This window comes from Penicillium subrubescens (genome assembly GCF_028828155.1).
Source record: "Penicillium subrubescens strain IBT 31985 chromosome Unknown utg000001l_segment0_segment0, whole genome shotgun sequence".
In the NCBI taxonomy this organism is placed as follows: Eukaryota; Fungi; Ascomycota; class Eurotiomycetes; order Eurotiales; family Aspergillaceae; genus Penicillium; species Penicillium subrubescens.
The window spans coordinates 1,040,184-1,059,214 of NW_026643151.1; the positions used below are offsets into that span (position 1 = coordinate 1,040,184).

The window sequence follows — 19,031 nt, forward strand, 5'->3', positions numbered from 1 at the left end:
CAGAATTGCGCATGGTATGGTAGAAAGACGGATAGGTTTCGAGGGCACACAGACTAGTGGTCCCATGGGTGCTTCCAGCCCAGCAGGGCCGGACCGTCCTTCTTGGCTCGGTACATGAGCTATATGTAAAATTGAAGAGTTAGCGTTTCGAAATCTTTGAGGATCGAGTGGAATTGAGAGTCATACGAAGAACCACATGCTGGCGCCCAGGGCAGTGGCCGTGAAGCGATACAGCGGTCGGACCGGGTGGATGTGGATAGGGTGGTGGGCCTTGCCTGCCATGACTGAATGAATTGGGTCAGTACAATTGGGTCTCTGCAGACAGGATTCGAGGGTCTCTCACTGTGTGTGTCGTGCAAGTTGTTTGCTTCACGAACGGGGGCAGATTGCTGGGGGAGAGACTAGAAGCGGGTTGTCGGCGGAGGTTCAAGTCCTCCAATCACGTGACCAGTGACGGCACGCGGCCGTTTTCCCATTCACTTCGAGTCGCGGACTTTTTGGGAGGTTATTGCCTCTGAGACAACTTCATTCACGACAGTCCGGTGGTGCTTTGGGATAGATGGCGCTTATATTACTGACACTAATCTGAGAGTTCCTAGCCAGCACCTGCTGCCTGCTCTTGCGACAGCCTTATTGACCGAGGCCCTTGAATAGCCAGGTCCTGGACAACGCCGCATCACACTTCCCGCAATGTGAAGACCTGCTGCTTGCCTCTTTCTTTCTCTTCAGAACATCCGTGCCGATTGATACAATTCCGACCTGGTGAATTTCCTATCAGCTCTGTTTCACCGCTTCCCACGAAAGCTTCTACGATACAGCCCAGTGCCATCCACGAACACCTTCCACCTTTCTACGCTTTCGAACAGCTCCCTCGAGGCGATTGGCTGTCTTGAGCCACAGGACATATTTTTCTCCCTTTTTCAACATATTTCACAACTTGCGGTCACTCCTAGTCCGTTCTTGCTGATCGTGCAAGGCCCCTGCGGACGAGATGTCTATTGCTTCACTGGAGAAGGATGGCCGGGGGGACCCTCGGTTTCCTGGCTGTTCAAACATTCGAGACTTTGAATTCATTGGCAAGCTTGGAGAAGGAACTTTCGGGTATGTCTCCAGCGGAATGTCTCTTGAGCAAGACCAAGATGTTGACTGGCGAATAGTGAGGTCTACAAAGCGCGATCAAAGAAGGACAACTCGACTGTGGCCTTGAAGAAAATTCTCATGCATCATGAGAAGGAAGGAGTAAGTGGTCTGCTCTGCTTGCATTATCATCCGGCAGTCATTGATCCTCATCTATCACAGTTCCCAATTACAGCAATCCGTGAGATCAAACTCCTCAAGGCTCTTTCTCATGTCAATATCTTGCAACTGAAGGAGATGGCGGTTGAGCGGAACAAGGGTAAAATCAAGCTCTGTAACTTGTCTGTCAAAGCAGGTTTCTGACGATGTCTCTAGGCGAGGGCCGAAAGAAGCCCAGCATGTACATGGTCACCCCGTACATGGAACATGACCTATCAGGCCTCTTGGAAAACCCTGCCGTCCACTTCACCGAGCCTCAGATCAAGTGTTATCTGTATCAATTGCTAGAAGGTTTGCGATACTTGCACGCGGTACGGTTCCCTCCAAGTATTAAGACAGAAGAAAATTGACCTGGCTGACTTGTATCCCAGAATCAAATTCTACACCGAGATATGAAAGGTGTGTAACAACGGATATAGTCTACTTCGGAACTCAGCTAATACAGCTCTCCGCGCTAGCTGCCAATCTATTGATCAGCAATGGGGGCATCCTCCAGATTGCCGATTTTGGCTTGGCTCGACCCTTCGATGAGCCTCCTCCGCAAGCCGGAAAGGGCGGCGGCGAAGCGAAAAGGGAATACACAGCCCTGGTTGTCACGCGATGGTACCGTCCACCGGAGCTGCTCCTACAACTTCGTCGGTACACATCAGCCATTGACATGTGGGGAGTTGGGTAAGTTTGTCCTACTTTGCTTCTTCGTTTCTTTACTTTGCATCCTGGTATTGTTGCTGATCGTTTCAGGTGTGTATTCGGCGAGATGTTCAAGGGAAAACCGATTCTCTCCGGCAACAGTGATTTGAATCAAACTCAACTCATCTTCTCCTTGGTAGGAACTCCTACCGAGGAGAATATGCCCGGATGGAGCTCGCTTCCAGGATGCGACGGCGTGAAGAGCTTTGGTCATAAACCTGGCAATCTCTCCCAGGTATTTAAAGAGTGAGTAACCTCCAACATGCCCACGTTGTCAAGATATTCTTGCGGGGGGATAGAGACTAAATCTAGAATAGCCAAAGCCCCGTGGCCGTCTCGCTCCTGACGGAGCTTCTCAAGCTGGATTGGCGCAAACGCATCAATGCCATCGACGCCTTGAAACATCCATACTTCACCACACCACCCCTCCCCGCAAAACCCGGCGAGATCCCCCATTACCAAGATTCCCACGAGCTGGACCGAAAGAAATTCCGTGACCAGCGCGCCCCTCAGCCCCCAGCCCCGGCAATGGGATCCACCGATCCCCCATCCAATGGAGGATGGACCGGTCCCGGCTCTCGGCCAGATTCCCGCAACAGCAATAGTCGGATCCCGGGAGCTGCCCGCGGAGGCCGACCCAACGGGCCCCCGGGTGTTCCCCACCGACGCGGGCCCTTCCCGCCTCAACGAGAGAGCGGGCTTCCTCCGCGACCGCCATTGTCTACGGCTCCTCCGCCATGGGAGGGATCACAGAGCGGCAGATCCGATGGGCGAGATGACCAGCGCCGAGATCGGTTCAACCAGGGTCCCCCGGGGGTCGTCCTGGCGGTAGAATCCCGCAGAGTAATCACCATCTCGACTCTTACGTGCCTAGCTACGGGGCGGATCGTGGGCGAGATTCTGGGCGAGATCCTGGGGATTACAATTCTCAGTCTAATCAAGATTGGCGTGGGGGACAGCGACGGGATTACCGCCGTGAACCGCCTCGGAGAAGAAGCCGGAGTCCTGGTTACAGAGACCGAGACCCAGCCCGAGGATGAAGAAGAAGATGTTCACACTGAGTATTTTTTTTTCTTCCGCTACTTCCTCCTTCCACTTCTTTCTTCCTCTTCCTCTCTTCTTCCATACCTCTTTACCCTATCTACCACTCCATCTTTTTTCTACTCCTCCTTTCTGAAGATTCGACCGAGGAGTCGGTCTTCGTGATGATCCATAGGGCCCGCGATGAGACGAGATAGTCATACCCCGAGCTAGCAGAGCCCGATGAGATAAATGTATTTTACAAGTCTGGCCTGCATATTGTCAAGCCTTTGAATCTCTAGATCCTCAATTATTCAAAATCAAATCTGTTAAATGGCATGACTTCTATCTAACCTCAAGTAAATGGAGACTGTTAGTGCAAAACGCCTTTAAAACTACGCCAAAGAAACATTCCGAATAAGAACCAGTAAAGTAAAATAAGAAAAAGTGCTTTCCAAAAGCATGCAAGACTTTTCTATATCTTTCAAACTTTTTTAAGATTGCCACTGTAGATTTTGATCGAACACCGTCGCCGGGAAAAATATAATAAAAAGTAGAGCAAAAAAAGGTATTTGCAAAGAAAACAATCCTTGAGAGACCTCGTTGAAAGGGTCCCTCCCCTAAAATCGTGAGATTTGAATCACCGTGTGGATTCCAAACATGTCAAGTTGATTACAATAGCGCGTTCCATCGTTTTTGGAAGGGGGATGCGCTGTCTAGTACAGGATGCGGGTCATGATTCGAGCTGTGGGGGTTTTGTTAGTATGGTGGTAGTAGTGTGTTCAAGGTTGATGAAGAGCAAAGCTCTGTGGGGAGGATTCTTACAAGAAAGGCTCTCGAGGCTCTGGTACAGCTCCTTGATCTGTGTGGGGTTGACATCGCTGATATCAGCCATCAGGTAGGCGACCTAGTGATATCTGATTAGCGAGTGATTCCTTCTGGTACTTTCGCGTTTCCGCGAGATATAGGTACTTACGTCGCCTCTGCTATCGGTCATCTGCTTGTCGACGTTGTGATCGCCAAGAATTTCGTTGACTATTCAAAATGTCAGTTTCTTGCTTCAAGGGTCTCAAAGAGCGTGGGGATGGATCTTACCCTTGCGCAACACACCGGGAATGTTCTTGTGAATATAGACCACCTGTAAAACGAGTCAGATACCTTTGTTCTATTAAGTTGGGCGGACAACCGAGCGGAGCTTGATGGTTGCAGGAAATCAAAACTTACCCGAGCGTGGTTGGGCTCATCAATGGTCAAAGAACGGAGGGCAACCTCGGGCAAGTTGACGGCACCCAGGGTAGAACCCTCGTTGACATAACGGGTCAGAGCCGTGGCGACCTCGACACCAATAGCACTCTGGGCCTCCTCGGTAGATCCTCCGATGTGAGGGGTCAGGATCAGGTTCTTCAGAGAACGCAGATCGGCACCCCAGGTGTTCAGATCGTTGTTGAAGTAGTCACCATTGCCGGCGGGCTCGTTGGGATACACATCGAGAGCTGCACCGGCAACCTTGCCGCTGCGCATGGCCTCAATGAGGGCGGGAATGTCCACAACAGTACCACGGCTGGCATTGATCAAGTAGCTGCCGGTCTTCATCTGCTCGAACTGCTTCTGACCGATCATGCCCTTGGTCTCGGGAAGCTCGGGCACGTGGCAGGTGATGAAATCGGCCTCGCCGAGAAGAGCCTCCAAAGTGTTGACCTGGCGGGCAGTACCCAGAGCCATGAGGTTGAGAACGTCGTAGAAGATGACGGACATGCCCATAGACTCAGCCAATACTGAAAGCTGAGCACCAATGTGACCATATCCGACAATTCCTATGAAAGGAAACCGTTAGTCTCAAACAGCAAATGATAGCCCCGGTCACAGAATCATGGATCCAGAACCCCGCGAGAAGAATCACATACCTAGCGTCTTTCCACGAATCTCCCAGCACTTGTTGCTGACCTTGTTCCAGGTACCGTTGTGCATTTCGTTGGAGCGGTCACCCAATTGGCGGGCCAGGCAAATGATCTCGCCAATGACCAGCTCGGCGACACTGCGGGAGTTGCTGAAAGGCGAGTTGAAAACGGCAATACCTTGTTCGGCGGCATATTGGAGGTCCACCTGGTTGGTACCAATGCAGAAGCATCCGATCACAATCAAGTTCTTAGCCTCCTTGAGGACCCGCGCGGAGAGCTTGGTCTTGGAGCGGATACCGATCACATGAACGTCACTGCGCAGATGTGAGTGAGAAAGTTCTTTTTCGATATGCTCCTTCACAATCTTGAGTATATGACAACCTACCGAATTTTCTCAATCAACTGGTCCTCTGGGAGAGAAGACTTGAGGAATTCGACTTGGTAGCCCTGCTGCTTCAGGATATCACGGCCAGCCTGGTTCACATTCTCCAAAAGGAGGACCTTGATGTCTTCGGTGGCAAAGGGCTTCAAGTGCTTGGCATTAACCAGAGGGACTGTCCGTGTCAGGGCAGAGCCGTGGCTGGAGGGAGAGTGGAAGGAAGCGGAGGGCGAGGTGGAGAGGTACTGGGCTTGAGCAGCCAGGTCGTCCGCGCGAGGACGAATATCTCTTGCTGATGTCATGGCGTATAGATGTGGAGGATAGGCGAGGAAGGTAGGAATGAAGAGCGTGAGGAATTGGGGGAGGGAGAAAGGAGAGGGTTAAAGAGGAAAGAAAGTCAAGATGACGAGGGTTGGAGGAGAATAATAATTGAAAGAGCTATGAATCACCGGAAGGTGGGATGAGTAACTGGTGGATGAATTGAGTGAATTAGCTAAGCCCTTCTGACTGCAAAGTTTAGGTCGACAGTTCTCCGGAATCGGACCGTCCACAAAAGCAGCAATTCCTCTCGGCCAATGGGCTGATTCCCTTGGAATTCGGCGATTCGGGGTTTGGGGGGTTGTTTATTGGGTTGATCTACTGATGTTATTTTTTTTCTGGTATCCGCCCGTGAGTCACGAATGTCGTGATGTCGTGATTTGAGCTCGGTGATGGAGGGGCAATCGCGGGGCCGAGATTTTTTTTTTTTACTTATTTCTTTTCTTTTTGCCGCCCGCCTAAAAGTACATAATGACAGTAGAACAGACCATATAGAGTAATACTACTATTATATGCTACAGGTGTATCCGATTGGAGTATACTGGCATATAATCATGCACAATCATGCGCTGTAGTCATTCAATTGAGTAAGAAAATAAGCTTAACTATCAAGACTCGGTACAGTAAAATTGATGATTATGTCATCCAATGCCATATCACCGGGCGGCAAGCCGAGTCACGCTACGAAGTACATACTACTGATGATACTACCATGTACATATGTACTAGCGGGGCCCAGTCGCCGATCAACACGTTCGATTCGGACTAACTGCGGAGCGGAGCCACAGAGTGAAGCAATTATGGTGTATGTATACCTTGTACTAAATTATTAAGTACCATCATCAATTACACTAGCACCCCGGATCTACCAATGCGTAATCATGTGTACATGTATACATGAGCTTTTACATGTTCATTTCCATGGTATCATTTGACGCTCGAGCAATGTGAATTTTGGGGCAGGGGAACAGAATTTCTTGCAGTCTATTCCTGCTTCCTTTAGACCTTCAGGCCCTGCATCTTCTTGGCAGCATCCTCCGCGCCAGCCGCAGGCTTGTTTGCCTGTTTCTTGGCCTTTTGCTGAGAAGTGGAGCTCTTGGGAAGCTCCTTGACGTAAGGAAGGAACTCGGGCGCGCCGGGAATGTACTTGCGCAGCACCTCGGGGACCTCAATACCCTATTTTTTGAGAACAGGTTAGCATTCAGGATAAGACAAATAGGCATACCCTGCCGTGGAGAAGGCTGGGTAGTAAGCAATGATTGCAGCAGCCACTTACATCTTCTCTCTGGTAGTTCTCCAGGACACAGCAGAGAGTGCGCTCGGTGGCACACAGGGTCGCGTTCAGAGCGTGCACATAGGTCTTCTTCAGGTCGGTCGCCTTCTTGACACCGTAACGGATCTCCAAGGCACGAGACTGGTAGTCAAGGCAGTTGGAGCAGGACACGAGCTCCTTGTACTCCTGCTGGAATGGGAACCAGGCTTCCAAGTCGTACTTCTTTGACGCAGCATTGTTCAAGGCACCGGAGACGATAGCCACAACGTGGTAAGGGAGCTTCAGGGACTGGTAGAACTCCTCGGAAGTGGCCATCATGTCCTCGAAAGCTTGCCAGGAGTCCTCGGGCTTGGTCAGGACGAACTGCTCAATCTGTACGAGGTGTGAGAAACTTGAGATGGAATTAGTCAGGAGATTATCCAAATCTCACCTTCTCAAATTGGTGGACACGGAAGATACCCCAGGCATCCTTCCCGTGGGCACCGGCTTCCTTTCGGTAACACGTGCTGTATCCAGCATACCTATAGGTGCCCCTTTGTCAGCTCTCGTCTCAAAATGGGGGATGAAGCTCGATATATGTTCTTACTTGATGGGGAGATCCTTCTCCTGCAGCCACTCGCTGTCGTGGAGCGCGGACAAGGGCTGCTCCGAAGTGGCAATGAGGTACTTGTCCGTGGACTTGTCCTCGCTCTCTGTGACCTTGTACAGCTCTTCGTCGAACTGCTCGAGCTGGGCCGTCTTGGCCATGAGGTCCTTGAGCATGAACTGAGGGGGTTGGTTGGGAGTGTATCCCTTGTTGAAGAGGAACTCCAGGCCGTAGTTGACAAGGGCCAGGTTGAGGAACAGGCCGTATCCGGTCAAGCAGTATCCGCGGTGACCAACGATCTTGACACCACGCTCCGGATCATATCCATCCAGACGGGTCAGAACCTCGTGGTGAGAAAGGCAGTTGGGTCGTTCCATAACAGCATCGGTAGGGGTCCAGGTCTTGATAACCTCGTTGTCATCCTATTGGAGTTCCACCAGTCAGCATGGGGGAAAATCTACCTCTCCTTAGACATGCCAATGAGTATTTACCTCGTTGTTGCTCACGGGCACGGACTCGTGGACGTAGTTTCCAATGGTGCGAATCTTGCGGTCCCGTTCCAGTTCCTTCTGAACAGCAGCATCCTCTGCCGCCTTCTTGCGCTTCTCCAGCTCATCCTTCTGTGCCATCAATTCGCTCGCATCCTCTTTGTTCTGTAAAGGCAAATAGTATGAGCACTGGCCCATTGGACCTCCTCTTTTACCTAGAAAGGCAAGGAGATTGTCGACAGAGCAGATGGGAAGACAATACCTTCTTCTTCATGCCAATTTGCTTGAGCAGCGGGTTAAGCTGCGAGCCAAACTGAGTCACCTCATACCGAGCTACCCAGAGAAATGTTAGCGATCTAACGGATTGTTGGACCTATTGGGCATGCGCAAACCTACCTTTCCGAGCCTCCTCGTACAACGCGATCACTTCATCGACAGCTTCCTCGGGAGCGTGGCGTTTGCGTTGGCTCTCCTTGATCTTGTTCGGGTTGCCGCCGCGCTCAGCGATGAAGTCATTGAGGTCGAGCATGGCTGGAGAATAAGGGGAGGGATCGAGGACTGGAGAGAGTGAGTCAAAAGGCCGTTCAGTTGTGGAGGGGTAAAATCTTAGAGTGCGGCGCGCCCGCGGGGCATTACTTAATCCACCGTTTCAGGTCCCCTCAAGAAGCATACAGGAGAACATTAGGCACCGTCTCCTATTTAGCTGGTGCTTGCTCAGTTTATGCCATGAGATCGTGGCCAACATTTGAAACATTAGGTCTATTCCAGCCATACTTGGCATCAAAGAATCGAACATTCCAGGTAAGGCCTGCGTGGCCATTTGATTATTCTATGCTCGCTGAGTACCCAAATCCAGATTCCCTAGCCCGCATAAGTACGTAAAGAAAGACAGTAAAAAACAACCAGAAAGAAGAATAAGAAACCATGATCCATGCAACCAAGCCTGAGCATGCCACAAAATCCAAAAAGACACAGAGAAGCAACCTTGAATAGACCGTCCCGAAAACAAAGCGGCAGTGATTGAGGGTGCGAGGGGTCTGCTAGTAGGTCGATCCCACTTTACAAGGGAAGGGCCCTGAACATGCAGCAGAAGAGAAAAGGACAGCAGGAGAATATTGAGAAGCAGCATGCCAAAGCTCAGACTATACCTCGAGAGATATGTCAGATGGGACTCGTCGTCCTCAAGGGCGAATTGGGTTGGGAGAAGGCAGCATAGTCAGACTCATTTCAATCATTTCGGAACCTGCACGTGTATCAAAGCAATTCCCTCTCATATTTTCCATCATCACGAATGGAAAGATGAGGATCAGTCGTGTAATGGCGGTATTACATCACCGTGCACTTGTTGTTCCCGGCGGGTTGTGATGGGTTTTGAGACTTCTCAATCTCTCCAATAATCAGGTCAAATGCTTTCGCAACATTGAAGTCGAGGAAAGCACTAGCCTCGGTGAAGCCACAGCTGAACTCTTCAGCCAGTTGCCGGCCCTCATCGAGAGTCACCTGTCGTTGGTCGCCCTTCAGATCGCTCTTGTTTCCCACGATGACCAATGGTACCTGGTCGGCGCCCTGGCAGGAAGTAAACGGTTAGAGAAGACCTAGGTTGAGCAAATGGAGGATAGGAACGTAGGGAGTATTACCAGGTGATTCAAGATCTTATCTCGAATGACTCTGACCATCTCAAATGACTGGCGTGACGTGACTGAGTACACAATGATATAGCCATGAATGCCGATGAAGTGCTTTGAATTCAAGATACTGTACTCGTCCTGTCATGGCAGAAGGGAAAGCAGTCAGCAAGTTGCGTGTGCAGGTAGTTTCAGAGAGGTTTCCTACCTGTCCTGCGGTGTCCACGATCTCAGTGGCATAGTCCTGGCCGTTGTGCTTGATAATCCGGCTGAAGGTGTTCTCGATTGTGGGGTAGTAGCTCTCCACGAAATGTTGTTCGACAAAGCGAACCGTGAGAGAAGATTTGCCTGATAGTCAAGAGAGAGACGTTAGACAACCACAATATAAAGGTGATTTACAGAACCCAGGCGATAAAGCGACCACATACCCACAGAGCGACTGCCGACGATCGCGATCTTTCTCTGCTTAGGTGCGGCAGGCATCTTGAGGGAAGGGCAGCGGAGTGTGCTGCACCAAGACGGGTGTGTGGGAGAAAGATTGAGTAGGATGAGAATGCACAATTGGAGATGGCCAGATAAGTAGAATTGGAGATGAAGTGCTTCGTGAGAAAGGAGAAGCGTGGTCACTGCGGTCGCGGGTGGCAAAGTTCCATGAAGCAACATGGAGCTCCAACTGCAAACGCTGCAAACAGATGATTAGATATCTCCCGCCATCTCCGTGTCCCGAGGTACACATGGAGATAGAAAGATATAGAGCATAATATAACCCAGATCAAATGATATAATGAAGGGAATTAATAGGATTTATCTTCAAGGAATAAGATAATTGCTTCTTCTCTCACGGTGGGTATCAATCATCAATGCCTATTATATTCCATGCCGCCCCCGGTTCCAGATAAGCCCGAAAAGCAAACCCAAGACAACGACCAACCATGTATGTACATCAGACCCGGACCGGAAATACTAAATATCGCCGGGTCTCAAATAATCTTCCTTATCATTCGCTATCAATGCGTTGGATTTCATTGACGAGGTCTTGAAGCCGGACCAAAAATCCACTCGCCTCTTTCTTTACGTGAGCAGACTTTAGCTCCTGTTCAATCTTCTGGTGGTGCTGCAAAAATTCATTCACAGTCGACATAATGCTTGCTAGTCCATTGGGTCGAAGAGATTCCTTAATTCGTATGCGGGCGCCTGCGTGTAGACAAAGTGCCAGGAGGAGAACAGCCAAGTACCCCACGGCGACATTGTGATGCACTTCTAAAACCGAATCGGCCTAGGGAAAACTTAGTCAGCTATCTTATAGAGTGGGGAGTATGAGAGTGGGACGAGATCATACCTTGGAAATTGAGTCAACATGGGCTGAGAAGATGCATAGGAGCTGATCGAGAATGGATTCTGGGACACCACCAGATTTGAGGAATATCCTGCGTGATGCCTCACTTTGTTCGACCAGATTGATCAGAGCCCCTAGTGCTAGAATCACAGTGTCGAGAGAATTGTTCTCCTGTGCGAGGGTGTCCTCGGTCAGATTGCCAAACCCGGCCATTGCAATGCTGGCGAGCTCTTCAATCATGGCCGCGGTCGCAAACTTATCACAAAGCGTGGGGTTGCTATTGGTGGTATTCAAGATTACTCGAAGATAAAGCATCTGGACCTGCTGGCGTCCTGCACCCGCCTCATTATCCAGTCGAAGCAAGCCGTGCATTTCAGAGAGAACACCCATGGCATCGCGCTGTTCTTGTTGAGCCGGATCTCCGGAAGTGATGTGAACCTCGAGGATAGATAAGCCCAATATCAGGATATGAAATTTCTCCTCACGGGTGGCCACCTTCCCTTCAAGATGAGAGCTTTCAGACAAGAGAATGTTGACGAGTTGGCTCAGTACTGGCGCAGGCAAGCTATCCGGTATTTCACCCTTGGCCTGAAATGCTGAAATGGTCACCCTCAAACAATGTAGGGCCAGGAGGCACGGAGACAGCTCCGGTATAGATGTATCAGCAAATAAGGCCGTGTGGATTTGGGGTGCGACATTTTGCACCGATCTTTGGGCGGCCTTAGACAAGCTGCTGTTTCGAGCGCGTACTATCACACATAAATCATCCTGGGCGCCAAGAAGGATGGGCGCTATTTCCAGCAATTTTGGCCATGCAGTGGCTGCAAGAACATAGGGCAGAGATCGACCCTGCGCAGCTAATCCAAAGACGCATAAAGCCAGCGCAGCAGACACCATGTCAAGTTTATTAGAGAGGCAATCGACAAGTCTCCTCTCAAAGTTGCACTCAACGAATTGACGTGCTAGTTTCGAGTCGAGCAACTTGTTACAAAGTTGGACGAACGAGTTGCATCGACCCGAGATTGACACGTGGGGATCCTCGATATCTTCAAAGATGGACTCGATTGCACCGCGGTAACGAGCATTCCCTCCAGCCCGGCGGAGCTCGTGGATACTTCGGACAGACCCGTCCTCGTTGTTGACCTCCTCGATTTCAAAAAGGGGGGCACGGGGGAGGTCATCAAATCCCCGGGGCTGCGAAGTTGACAGGCCGTCTTGCTCCAGACCGGCTGTCATATCCTGCCCCGGCAAACCACCTGTCAGGCAAAGATCATCCAGAAACGAACGTTGGCGGGCATATGTGACTCTAGAACCGGCAAGGTGCGGTGAAACTGCGACAGTAGGCTCCTGGCTTGATTCTGTGGCCTGAACATCCGCGCGCGTGTTTAGTGAAGGGATTGCTTTTGGACGACTTGGGCTGCGAGGTGTGAAGGGAGAAGGTGGCTGGCTAACAGCTGTCATATTTGATAACGCATCCGCCGATTGTTCTCGTGTACCCAGTGAGTCGATTAGCCTCTTTCGAGTGGGTGTCGTGGTTCCACCTTGAGCGCTTGCGTGCACTGGCGGGCTCGGGGATCCAGGATCCATTATTGGGCTGGATCGTACGCTTCCAGACGAGGCTTCCGTCACTTTGGACTGGCTCGACTGTCGGCTCGTGTCGAGCGAGACAAGGCGAGTCGGCCCAGTCCTTCGGAATCCAGCCATTGGTGAGTCTTCAACGGGCTTCTGCGGAATTGATTTTGATTTGCTGCTAATTTTTGGTGGTTGGGGGCCTCCACGGCCTACCTGTCTTGTTGCACGAGGTGAATCGATCTTGGTTCGGGAACTTGCCGGGTCTGATTTGATTGGAACATCTTGTGATCCCGCTTTTGCTCCAAGGTCAGGCGGAGATCGCACAGCGAGGGGGTCGTGGGATAATGCAGTATTCCCATCAATATCCGCACCATACCGCCGGCGCTTGCGCCGGACAGTTGGCTCTGGGTCCTCATCATTTGAGGATGGAAGGTCGTAAATGCTATCCTCCTCAGCTTTGCGCGATGCTCCCAAAACCCCTGGCGCTTGCGCTGTTTCCGACGATCTTCCTTGTTTGTTTCGATGCTCATTGCCAGATGTTTCGGTTGTTGAGGGACGCGACGACCGAATCTTACTAGGGTCGGCTAGCGATCCTTTGGCTGCCGAGGCGTGTACAGTAGCGATTTTGGAACGGGGATTGTTTCTCATGGACGAGCCGTAAGTCACAAGACGTCGACTTCGCGAGTGCGACTGCTCCATTTTTGCGGTCTAGAGGCGGTTGCGGATGTTTCGCACTGCATTCGCGGAAGGAGGGGGAGGTGCGACGGCAAGCACAGCGTGCGCAGCAATAGGTGGTCAAAGTCGAAATCCTTGATGAGATCCCTAAGAATTGATTTGCGCCGACGACGAAGACATTCTGAGAGAATTGAGTGTGTAGTGTCCAGAGAGGGTTGGCAGGTGCCGGCAGGTCAGCGTATGCGGAAGCCAAGTAAGTCGCTGCGAACGGCCTGGACCAATCAGGAATACCAGCGCAGTCAAATAGCAGCTCGAGAATGGCCTGTAGATAATCGCGAGAAGGATATATATTGTAGCGTCTGGGTTTTGCGAATTCGTGTATCTGGTAGGAGGTGAGGTGATGAAAGATTGAAGGAGGCTGCGAGAGCTTATTCAGCGGGGAATGATGCAACGGAAGAGGAGATTAGACTCCATCACTGGGCACGATAAGAGGTCTAAGCTCCGAAGCCAGTGAAGAGTGAAGTGCGGAGCAGCAGCCCCAAGCCTCTGCAAGAGAGAGACGATACGCGATAAGAGAAAAAGTCCTCCCCGCTTCCTCCGCCCGTCTTTCTCCTCGCGTGCTCCTCATATGGGCGAGGATCCCCTCCTTTAGTACTGACTAACTTCATTTTTCTCTCTACCTCGTCCCATCATTCACCCTTCTCTTACTTCCACAATGGCGAGCAACGAGCCCGTTCCGTCCCCAGCCCAGGGTGTCGGTCCCATCGGCCAACCAGATGGCGAGAAGCCCACGGCCACGGTCTCCAAGGAAGTGTCCTACGAGAATGTCCACGTTCTCGCGCAGACGCCTCAGCTGATTGCCCTCTTGACGTGAGACTTCTCCAGCTTGCTGCGTGAACAGGACCGCTGACTCGCGAATGCACCTACAGGATGATCAGAGATAAGCGGACAGCACGTGCCGATTTTATTTTCTATTCCAACCGGATCATTCGACTCTTGGTGGAAGAAGGACTGAATCACCTTCCCGTGGTCGAGCAGTCGGTCACTACTCCCGTCGGTCGGGCTTATCTGGGCGTCAAGTTCGAAGGCAAAATCTGCGGTGTCTCCATCATGAGAGCCGGGGAGGCTATGGAGCAAGGCCTGAGGGACTGCTGCCGGTCTGTCCGCATTGGAAAGATCCTGATCCAACGAGATGAGGAGACCTGCATGCCTAAGCTTTTCTACGAGAAGCTTCCTGCCGATATTGCTGATCGTTGGGTTCTCCTCCTGGATCCCATGTTCGCAACCGGTACGTATATGCCATTACTCTGTCTTGGAGATCTTACTAACACTGCTGTGTAGGAGGCTCCGCGACCTTGGCCGTAGAGGTTTTGAAGCAAAAGGGAGTTCCTGAACACCGCATCTTGTTCCTGAATCTGATCGCAAGCCCCTCGGGTGTTGCAGAATTTGCGGAGAGATTCCCCAAACTTCGCGTAGTCACTTCCTTTATCGACCAAGGGTTGGATGACAAGAAGTATAGACCCCCTGCTCTGTCTTCAGTAGACGAGACGACAACTGACCTGGCTAATAGGTATATCATTCCTGGCCTGGGAGACTTTGGTGACAGATACTACACCCTATAGGGCGTGCCAACTTCACCTCGCAAGGACAATGCAGGGTAGAAGAGATCCCGTTCCCTTGCTGGTTGGTTATATCCCGAAGGCTGCCTGGGGATAAAACAGACATCATGCATCGTAGACTCACATCATGAGGTTCTGTCCCCTTGTCGGCCCCGGAACGAGCAATCTCAAGCTCGTCTACTGAATTACCTAGCAAGCTACCTTTCGGCTCAATTCAAAAACCAAAGTTTTCCATGTGGGTAAAATCATGCAGCACATAGAAAGACAGAGCGCGATATAGTGAACGAAGATTATCCCCTTTTTTTTTTTTTAATATTCTCCCGTAAGTGGATGTGGAAAAAAGCTCGTCGAATTGATACAATGCCTGTGCGCCGTTCGCCCCTCCATTGCCCTTGTAACCGAATCAATAGTCGTCGTCGTTCTCGTAAGTATCTCCATGCCCAGCGCTGGCCATGGCATCCGACTTGCTATTACCTATCGATCCCACGTGCCCATCATACTGGTTGGCAGTATCCTTGGCCACAGCATCACATGCGTCCACCCAGTCCGAGTACACGTCGACGGCGGCAGACAGATCTGATCAAATTGTAAGGAGCCGTTAGAAGGTAACCGGGATGCGGAAGAGAATGCCAACTCACAGTTGATGCCGGTCTGGAACTTCTGGCCGCAGACCTTACAGGAGAGGTCACCCAAGCCCAGCTTCTTGTCGAGTTTGACGATGACCGAGTTCTCGTGGTTGCAGAAGAGACAGGCGAATGTGGTTGCAAGGGGTTCCCGCTATATTTGGTGAATTAGATTCTGTGCTCGCCGAGGAAAGAAGAGAGTAAGAGTGTAGGACGTGTCTCGCACCTTTCGGGGCCCTTGGGGCGTGCGGCTTGACTTCTTGCGTTTTCCCTGTGAGGCAAATGGATATTAGCATCCGCGATTTTGAGACCCTTGGTGGAGAAAAGAGTGTGAGATTGGAGCGAGTATAGCCCAAGCAGCAGGTAGCAGCGGGTAGCAGCAACCTAGAGCCTGATATAGCGAAACTTACCATAATCCTGGCGTGGATAGATGGATATTTGAGAGCGGGGGGCTCGAAGGGATTAGAGTCGCGAAAAGAATGGATTGCGTCCGCGGAGAGCCTTGCAGTGAGGGGGTGGCTCGTGCGGAGATTGGGAAGGCGGAAGAATGGGTCTTCCGCAGCCCCATGAACAGTAGCAAAATACTTCAGATAGAGTAGTTGTAGTAGTAGTAGGGTGAGGAAGAGTTTATCTAAAATCATTTGTGGGATATCATAATCAAGTATTTACATATGTCGTAGAGAGAGTCAAGAGGTTCCATTGGGGTGCGATTCCACAATGTTAGGAGATCGGGAGCTCGACATGCTCACACCATGTATGCTGTGTATGGTGACCAATTCCGGATGATGGAGGTGCTTCCCTAGGTATTATTGTTCTAACGAGAGGCTTGATGCAGGGATATTATTTTTTAATTGAAGATCAGGCCACGGATAGACATAGAGCAAAAGAACCAGTTCTAAATTGTCGTTACATGTATTGGCTTACGATCACAGGTGCGCCAGTGATGAACTATCCTTCTATACTTGGACTGCTCGTTTGACTTGGTGATGGAATCGATAAAAGCACGTGACCTACGAAGTGACGGAATTGGGATTAGATAAGCAGGGTAAGCAGGGCTGGAGAGGGCCCAGTGTGTATCACGTGGATGGCCATTATGTCAGCAGTAGGGCCCGCGTTGGCTCGCTTAGCCGAATTTTCTGTGGGTTTTGGTTTTCCAACCCTCCCGTCGACTAGTGCAGCGTGAATCTCGAAACCCTCCGAGCGCCGTGGTGCGATACCCTTCGTCTGTCTTTTTTACAACACTCAGATAGACCCGACTCGCAAACATGGCTGTTGGAAAGTATGCGCTTTCTTCCCCAATGCTCATCAGCATCGTTCTCCTTCACTTTGGCCCTGGATATTTCATCCATCTCTCTCTCGATCCTCATGTCGGATTATCGACGTCGTACGACTGGGCTAACCCGTCACGCCTTTTAGGAACAAGCGCCTGTCGAAGGGCAAGAAGGGTATCAAGAAGAGAACCGTTGACCCCTTCACCCGCAAGGACGAGTACTCTGTCAAGGTTGGTCCAGTCCATCAACGACTTCGATTCGCGTGACACCGCTGACCGTTTCCCCTCTCCAGGCCCCCTCGACCTTCCAGACCCGCGAGTAGGATTTTCCCTTGCCATTCTCTCTCGACATTTGCTCCGGTATGGACATGGTTTGCTAATGGTTTTTTTTTTTTCAATGAAGTGTCGGCAAGACTCTGGTCAACCGCACCAGCGGTCTGAAGAATGCCAACGACTCCCTCAAGGGCCGTATCTTCGAGGTCTCCCTCGCCGACCTCCAGAACGATGAGGACCACGCCTTCCGCAAGGTCAAGCTCCGCGTCGACGAGATCCAGGGCAAGAACTGCCTGACCAACTTCCACGGTCTGGACTTCACCACCGACAAGCTGCGCTCCCTGGTCCGCAAGTGGCAGTCTCTGATCGAGGCCAACATCACCGTGAAGACCACTGACGACTACCTCCTCCGCCTGTTCGCCATTGCCTTCACCAAGAGACGCCCCAACCAGATCAAGAAGACCACCTACGCCCGCTCGTCTCAAATCCGTGCCATCCGCAAGAAGATGACCGAGATCATTCAGCGCGAGGCCGCCAGCTGCACTCTGTCTCAGCTCACCCACAAGCTCATCCCCGAGGTCATTGGCCGCGAGATTGAGAAGTCCACCCAGGGCATCTACCCCCTGCAGAACGTAAGTACCTTCTATCGGGCAGTTCTTGGTCGAACATATTGCGCTTGGTGTCTGTTTCAATTGCTAATTATCTCATGTCTACAGGTCCACATCCGCAAGGTCAAGCTCCTCAAGTCCCCCAAGTTCGACCTGGGTGCTCTGCTTGCCCTGCACGGCGAGTCTGCTACCGATGACAAGGGCCAGAAGGTGGAGCGCGAGTTCAAGGAGACCGTCCTTGAGACTGTTTAAGGGTGTTTTGATCTTGAAGGGGTTGTCAAATACTGGTCAACCATGGCAATTGTTGTCTTCTGATCATAGGAAAACAAAAAACGTTCATGACATGTATGACAGATTTTGCAGCACCCGCATGGGGGTTCGGTTGTCCCGGTAGGTGACCAGTCAAACCAGGACAGCCAAAAATTCAAATTAGTTTGCAACGATTCGACTTTTTTTCTTGAGTATGCTGTGCTGCATTCGGTACTTAAGTGGTCAACCCTCGGCGTCCTTAATTTTAAGCGACGATCAGTTGTTCCATACCCGATGTAAGGACGCCACCTAGTAACTAAGCCAAGCTTTCTCTCTGGCCCACCAGGCCATACGCTCGAGATTACCAACCGCCTTTGTTCTTTTCATGACCCCCGCATATTGATCGTAGTGCTCATTTTGAAATGGCTTGGTGCCTTAATCTAACATGGCACGTTGGCCAGTCAGGTTAGCGTTCTCGGCTTGAGATTCCACAATGTGGGGTTGGAAGTCATTCGAGAGCTTACGGCTACGTAAGTACTCTTACAGGCTGCGTTCATGGACATATATCCCACAAGATCCAATTTTAGAAAACTGTGAAATGGGTTCAGAGCATATTTAACTGGAAAAAATGAGAATTTACCATGTCAACAAAGTTGGCCAGACCACACAGGTAAGAAGGAGTATACCACTATTAGATCGGCAGGAATCGAGATTAAGCTCACCTGGTAAGTAGACACATCCTGTCGACAAAATCCTGTACTTAAGTATGATGCACTGGTTCACACTAATTCGAGGCCATCACGCTCTTTCGGGATCTCTCCTTCTTTTCCACGGCTTATTTTTGTCGCTGAGGTGCTATTGTGTCATTCTTCTATCCTAGATTTTGCAACTGAGTTGTGAGATTTAGTGATTCATTAACGCTAACTACCTCGGTGTGAGAGCACTTGATTGTTAGATATCGGCATACAATTCTTACAGAATCATCTAATAAGCCTGTCTGCAGACGGGACATTGTTGTAACCTGTTTGCCGGGTTGGTTAATCTAGTACAGTTCTACAGTATCAAGTCATAGTTCAAGTAAATGATACAGAGGCTTGGAAAGGAGTATTCAAGAGTGTTTGAATTAGGATAGTTCTACTACTAATCGGTCTCGATTTCTTGTCTGATCGAGAAATCAGGGTGTATTTGTGCTCACGGTGGATGTTTGTGCTCACGATGGATGTCTATGAGAAG

The 19,031-nt window shown here is 50.7% G+C and overlaps 9 protein-coding genes across 9 annotated transcripts; 3 read left to right on the top strand and 6 right to left on the bottom strand.

Annotated features, from left to right (window-relative positions):
* Positions 1 to 53: 53 nt before the first annotated feature.
* Positions 54 to 476, bottom strand: N7473_000325 (uncharacterized protein; the record flags this gene model as incomplete). The annotated part of the gene is made up of 4 exons (XM_057146265.1): positions 54 to 119; positions 187 to 284; positions 344 to 389; positions 444 to 476. The coding sequence occupies 4 exons, from the start codon at positions 474 to 476 to the stop codon at positions 54 to 56; spliced, it is 243 nt and encodes an 80-aa protein (XP_057014151.1).
* A 42-nt stretch (positions 477 to 518) lies between these two features.
* N7473_000326 (CDC2/CDK family serine/threonine-protein kinase) lies at positions 519 to 3,342 on the top strand. Its single transcript, XM_057146266.1, has 8 exons — positions 519 to 1,101; positions 1,158 to 1,239; positions 1,300 to 1,396; positions 1,453 to 1,607; positions 1,668 to 1,695; positions 1,755 to 1,968; positions 2,038 to 2,232; positions 2,304 to 3,342. The coding sequence occupies exons 1-8, from the start codon at positions 992 to 994 to the stop codon at positions 3,190 to 3,192; spliced, it is 1,770 nt and encodes a 589-aa protein (XP_057014152.1). The 5' UTR covers positions 519 to 991; the 3' UTR covers positions 3,193 to 3,342.
* Positions 3,343 to 3,722: 380 nt separating this feature from the next.
* Positions 3,723 to 5,585, bottom strand: N7473_000327 (D-3-phosphoglycerate dehydrogenase; the record flags this gene model as incomplete). The annotated part of the gene is made up of 7 exons (XM_057146267.1): positions 3,723 to 3,751; positions 3,832 to 3,913; positions 3,983 to 4,041; positions 4,102 to 4,144; positions 4,231 to 4,820; positions 4,911 to 5,218; positions 5,290 to 5,585. The coding sequence occupies 7 exons, from the start codon at positions 5,583 to 5,585 to the stop codon at positions 3,723 to 3,725; spliced, it is 1,407 nt and encodes a 468-aa protein (XP_057014153.1).
* Positions 5,586 to 6,354: 769 nt separating this feature from the next.
* On the bottom strand, positions 6,355 to 8,582 carry N7473_000328 (serine--tRNA ligase SES1; the record flags this gene model as incomplete). Its single annotated transcript, XM_057146268.1, has 7 exons — positions 6,355 to 6,777; positions 6,878 to 7,246; positions 7,305 to 7,395; positions 7,461 to 7,882; positions 7,952 to 8,113; positions 8,211 to 8,281; positions 8,345 to 8,582. Coding segments are annotated over 7 exons (1,530 nt in total), but the record flags the coding sequence as incomplete, so codon positions are not given.
* A 163-nt stretch (positions 8,583 to 8,745) lies between these two features.
* On the bottom strand, positions 8,746 to 10,311 carry rhbA (Rheb family small GTPase rhbA). Its single transcript, XM_057146269.1, has 4 exons — positions 10,002 to 10,311; positions 9,782 to 9,921; positions 9,586 to 9,714; positions 8,746 to 9,514 (listed from the first exon to the last, which is right to left on the bottom strand). The coding sequence occupies exons 1-4, from the start codon at positions 10,234 to 10,236 to the stop codon at positions 9,275 to 9,277; spliced, it is 744 nt and encodes a 247-aa protein (XP_057014155.1). The 5' UTR covers positions 10,237 to 10,311; the 3' UTR covers positions 8,746 to 9,274.
* Positions 10,312 to 10,570: 259 nt separating this feature from the next.
* N7473_000330 (WAPL family protein) lies at positions 10,571 to 13,180 on the bottom strand (the record flags this gene model as incomplete). Its single annotated transcript, XM_057146270.1, has 2 exons — positions 10,571 to 10,849; positions 10,913 to 13,180. 2 exons carry the CDS (start codon positions 13,178 to 13,180, stop codon positions 10,571 to 10,573), a joined length of 2,547 nt encoding a protein of 848 aa, XP_057014156.1.
* Positions 13,181 to 13,871: 691 nt separating this feature from the next.
* Positions 13,872 to 14,778, top strand: N7473_000331 (uracil phosphoribosyltransferase; the record flags this gene model as incomplete). Its single annotated transcript, XM_057146271.1, has 4 exons — positions 13,872 to 14,026; positions 14,086 to 14,444; positions 14,498 to 14,669; positions 14,727 to 14,778. 4 exons carry the CDS (start codon positions 13,872 to 13,874, stop codon positions 14,776 to 14,778), a joined length of 738 nt encoding a protein of 245 aa, XP_057014157.1.
* A 400-nt stretch (positions 14,779 to 15,178) lies between these two features.
* Positions 15,179 to 16,152, bottom strand: N7473_000332 (transcription elongation factor 1 family protein; the record flags this gene model as incomplete). The annotated part of the gene is made up of 5 exons (XM_057146272.1): positions 15,179 to 15,351; positions 15,414 to 15,552; positions 15,625 to 15,669; positions 15,809 to 15,982; positions 16,150 to 16,152. The coding sequence occupies 5 exons, from the start codon at positions 16,150 to 16,152 to the stop codon at positions 15,179 to 15,181; spliced, it is 534 nt and encodes a 177-aa protein (XP_057014158.1).
* A 405-nt stretch (positions 16,153 to 16,557) lies between these two features.
* Positions 16,558 to 18,420, top strand: rps1 (40S ribosomal protein eS1). Its single transcript, XM_057146273.1, has 5 exons — positions 16,558 to 16,677; positions 16,815 to 16,899; positions 16,962 to 16,987; positions 17,072 to 17,573; positions 17,658 to 18,420. Exons 1-5 carry the CDS (start codon positions 16,664 to 16,666, stop codon positions 17,799 to 17,801), a joined length of 771 nt encoding a protein of 256 aa, XP_057014159.1. The 5' UTR covers positions 16,558 to 16,663; the 3' UTR covers positions 17,802 to 18,420.
* The last annotated feature ends 611 nt before the right edge of the window (positions 18,421 to 19,031 follow it).

What these genes read in the sequence shown, in the direction of transcription:
- rhbA (XM_057146269.1), bottom strand. Translation starts at nt 10,236, where the DNA reads ATGTTGCTTCATGGAACTTTGCCACCCGCGACCGCAGTGACCACGCTT. An exon ending in TCGTGGACACCGCAGGACAG is followed by an intron (nt 9,715 to 9,781) that starts GTAGGAAACCTC and finishes CTGCCATGACAG; the next exon opens with GACGAGTACAGTATCTTGAA. An exon ending in ATAAGATCTTGAATCACCTG is followed by an intron (nt 9,515 to 9,585) that starts GTAATACTCCCT and finishes ACTTCCTGCCAG; the next exon opens with GGCGCCGACCAGGTACCATT.
- N7473_000326 (XM_057146266.1), top strand. Translation starts at nt 992, where the DNA reads ATGTCTATTGCTTCACTGGAGAAGGATGGCCGGGGGGACCCTCGGTTT. An exon ending in TGCATCATGAGAAGGAAGGA is followed by an intron (nt 1,240 to 1,299) that starts GTAAGTGGTCTG and finishes CATCTATCACAG; the next exon opens with TTCCCAATTACAGCAATCCG. An exon ending in TCTACACCGAGATATGAAAG is followed by an intron (nt 1,696 to 1,754) that starts GTGTGTAACAAC and finishes TCTCCGCGCTAG; the next exon opens with CTGCCAATCTATTGATCAGC.
- rps1 (XM_057146273.1), top strand. An exon ending in AGGACGAGTACTCTGTCAAG is followed by an intron (nt 16,900 to 16,961) that starts GTTGGTCCAGTC and finishes TCCCCTCTCCAG; the next exon opens with GCCCCCTCGACCTTCCAGAC. An exon ending in GCATCTACCCCCTGCAGAAC is followed by an intron (nt 17,574 to 17,657) that starts GTAAGTACCTTC and finishes TCATGTCTACAG; the next exon opens with GTCCACATCCGCAAGGTCAA.